Source organism: Argentina anserina, chromosome 3, assembly GCF_933775445.1.
Source record: "Argentina anserina chromosome 3, drPotAnse1.1, whole genome shotgun sequence".
Lineage (NCBI taxonomy): Eukaryota > Viridiplantae > Streptophyta > Magnoliopsida > Rosales > Rosaceae > Argentina > Argentina anserina.
Window position 1 is genome coordinate 5,847,709 of NC_065874.1, and position 2,153 is coordinate 5,849,861.

Consider the following 2,153-nt stretch of genomic DNA (forward strand, 5'->3'; position numbering starts at 1 on the left):
ATGGACTTAGTTGCAACGCTCTACTACTGAGGTCTGCTTAATACCTTATTCATAAATTCATATGTGATAAATCTGTTTTTTGTTTGTCAATCATATCATATGTGATCATAAATTAAAGAAAAAAAACAAGAGAAAAGAGGTTGGAACTTATACATGATAGAACGCAGAACATTTGTTTTATTTCTTTGCATCCTATAGGATAAAACACTGAACTCTGATTTTCCTTCATAATTCTCTGGGCGTATGAGTTGGAATGCTCTGTTCATTTCTAAAGAAATTATCAGGGTCTACCTTTGTTTTGATCTGGACTAATCTGTCAAAATTATGCTTAAAGTACTTAAACCCATAAACTTCTCCTTCCTTGTATTCATCCCTTGTGTTGGTGCCAATGTCGATATCCCGATAGTTGAGAAAAGCTTCCCTTGGATTCTTGGACACATGAGGAGTCATTGCTTCATAAAGTTTTCTAGTCAAATTTAAGTACCTGTTGGTAGTCTCTATCCTTCCATCTTTCCAGTTAAATGAATATTGGATCTTGAATATGTTGCCTTTCCTATGTGGAAATGGAGTTTCACCGTCTGAAATCTCGCTCATTTTTCCTCCATAAGGATTCCACAGCATCCCGCCATCCCCAATTTCTATCATTACTTTCCACAAAGCTTCCAAATCTTTCTTAGAAATCGGTTCCTGCACATAATCTGATTTCCGCTTCAGGTATGTTAGTCCCTTGGGAACTCTACTGAGCAAAACATCGAGAGAAGTTCCATTAGGATAACCAGCCCAAAACAGAATTGATTCAATCCAGCTCATTTGGACGCAATCCTTCTGCTGCAAACCTAACTGAGGCAAGCTTTTATTCAGTAGTCTCAGAAGCTTTCCAGAATCCCCAAGGAACAAGGAAATAAAAGTGGCCGTGATTGTCTTCTCACCTTTTCTGCTCCCATTCCCTGGTGCTAGCATCAGTCTTATGAATAGATCATTGTCTATTTTATCAGCAATTCTTTCCCACTGCACAACAATGTCTGTTGCACCTTGTTCTAATGTCCTTTCGACCTGGAACACCGTCACCTTCTCAGGAACCTTAACCAACTTGACTTTCCAAACAAGAATGACTCCAAAACTTGCTGCACCACCTCCTCTTATGGCCCAAAAGAGGTCTTCTCCCATTGACTTCCTGTCGAGTATCTCACCCTTTACATTGACTATTTGTGCATCGACAATGTTGTCAATAGAGAGTCCATATTTTCTCATCATGTTACCATAACCACCTCCTGTGAAGTGTCCACCAGCACCTAGAGTAAGGCAGACACCAGCTGGGAATCCATGGACTTTGCTCTTTGCAGAAATCGCATAGTAAAGTTCTCCGAGAGTTGCTCCAGATTGTATCCAAGCATTTTCATCAGCCAGATCAATATTGATGGACCGGAGATTAAACATGTCGAGAACAATAAAAGGTTTGCGGGAGACATATGACAGGCCCTCATAGTCATGACCACCACTTCTTATTCTGATTTCTAAGCCTACACTTTTGGCACAAACAACAGTGGCTTGAACATGTGAATAGTGTTTGGCCGCCACAATTAGCAGTGGTTTCGGGGTTGTGGGAGTGGAAAATCGGAGGTTTCTCACATAAGAACTCAGGACATATGAGAAATTGGCGTTGTCGGAGGTGTAAACGACTGCAGAGATTGAATTAGAGAACTGAGAATGGTTTGAAAGGCATTGGAGAAAAGTGGTTTCAACTGAAGATGAACTTGTATCGCATGAAACTGGTGATATTACTCCAAGGATTGAAAACACTGGGAGCATTGCTAGTACTAGAGACTTCATTTTTGGTGGAAATGTTTCTCTCCTCGCTCAAGCAAATGTTATTCAGGTGGACTATTATTTAACGGCATGAATCTTGGTAAACTTGAGTAATGGGATATTACTATGTACCGTAAATGATTCGATAATTCTAAGCTCTTGATGATTGTACATGCACTACCGTATTAGAGCATTTGAATGAAATATTAAAGGGGATTTTACGTTATAGCATATAATTAAGAACGAAATCTGACTGGGAACAAGTTTGTTCTTCCAATAATTATTGTAACCGTATGAAAATTAAATGTCTTATTTTATCCAAACTTTTTCCCATTTTACACAATTTT

General features: G+C 39.0%; 1 protein-coding gene across 1 annotated transcript; it reads right to left on the reverse strand.

Moving 5' to 3' along the window:
* Positions 1–225: 225 nt before the first annotated feature.
* LOC126788150 (berberine bridge enzyme-like 14) lies at positions 226–1,830 on the reverse strand. Its single transcript, XM_050514116.1, has one exon. It carries the CDS (start codon positions 1,828–1,830, stop codon positions 226–228), a length of 1,605 nt encoding a protein of 534 aa, XP_050370073.1.
* Between the last annotated feature and the right edge of the window lie 323 nt (positions 1,831–2,153).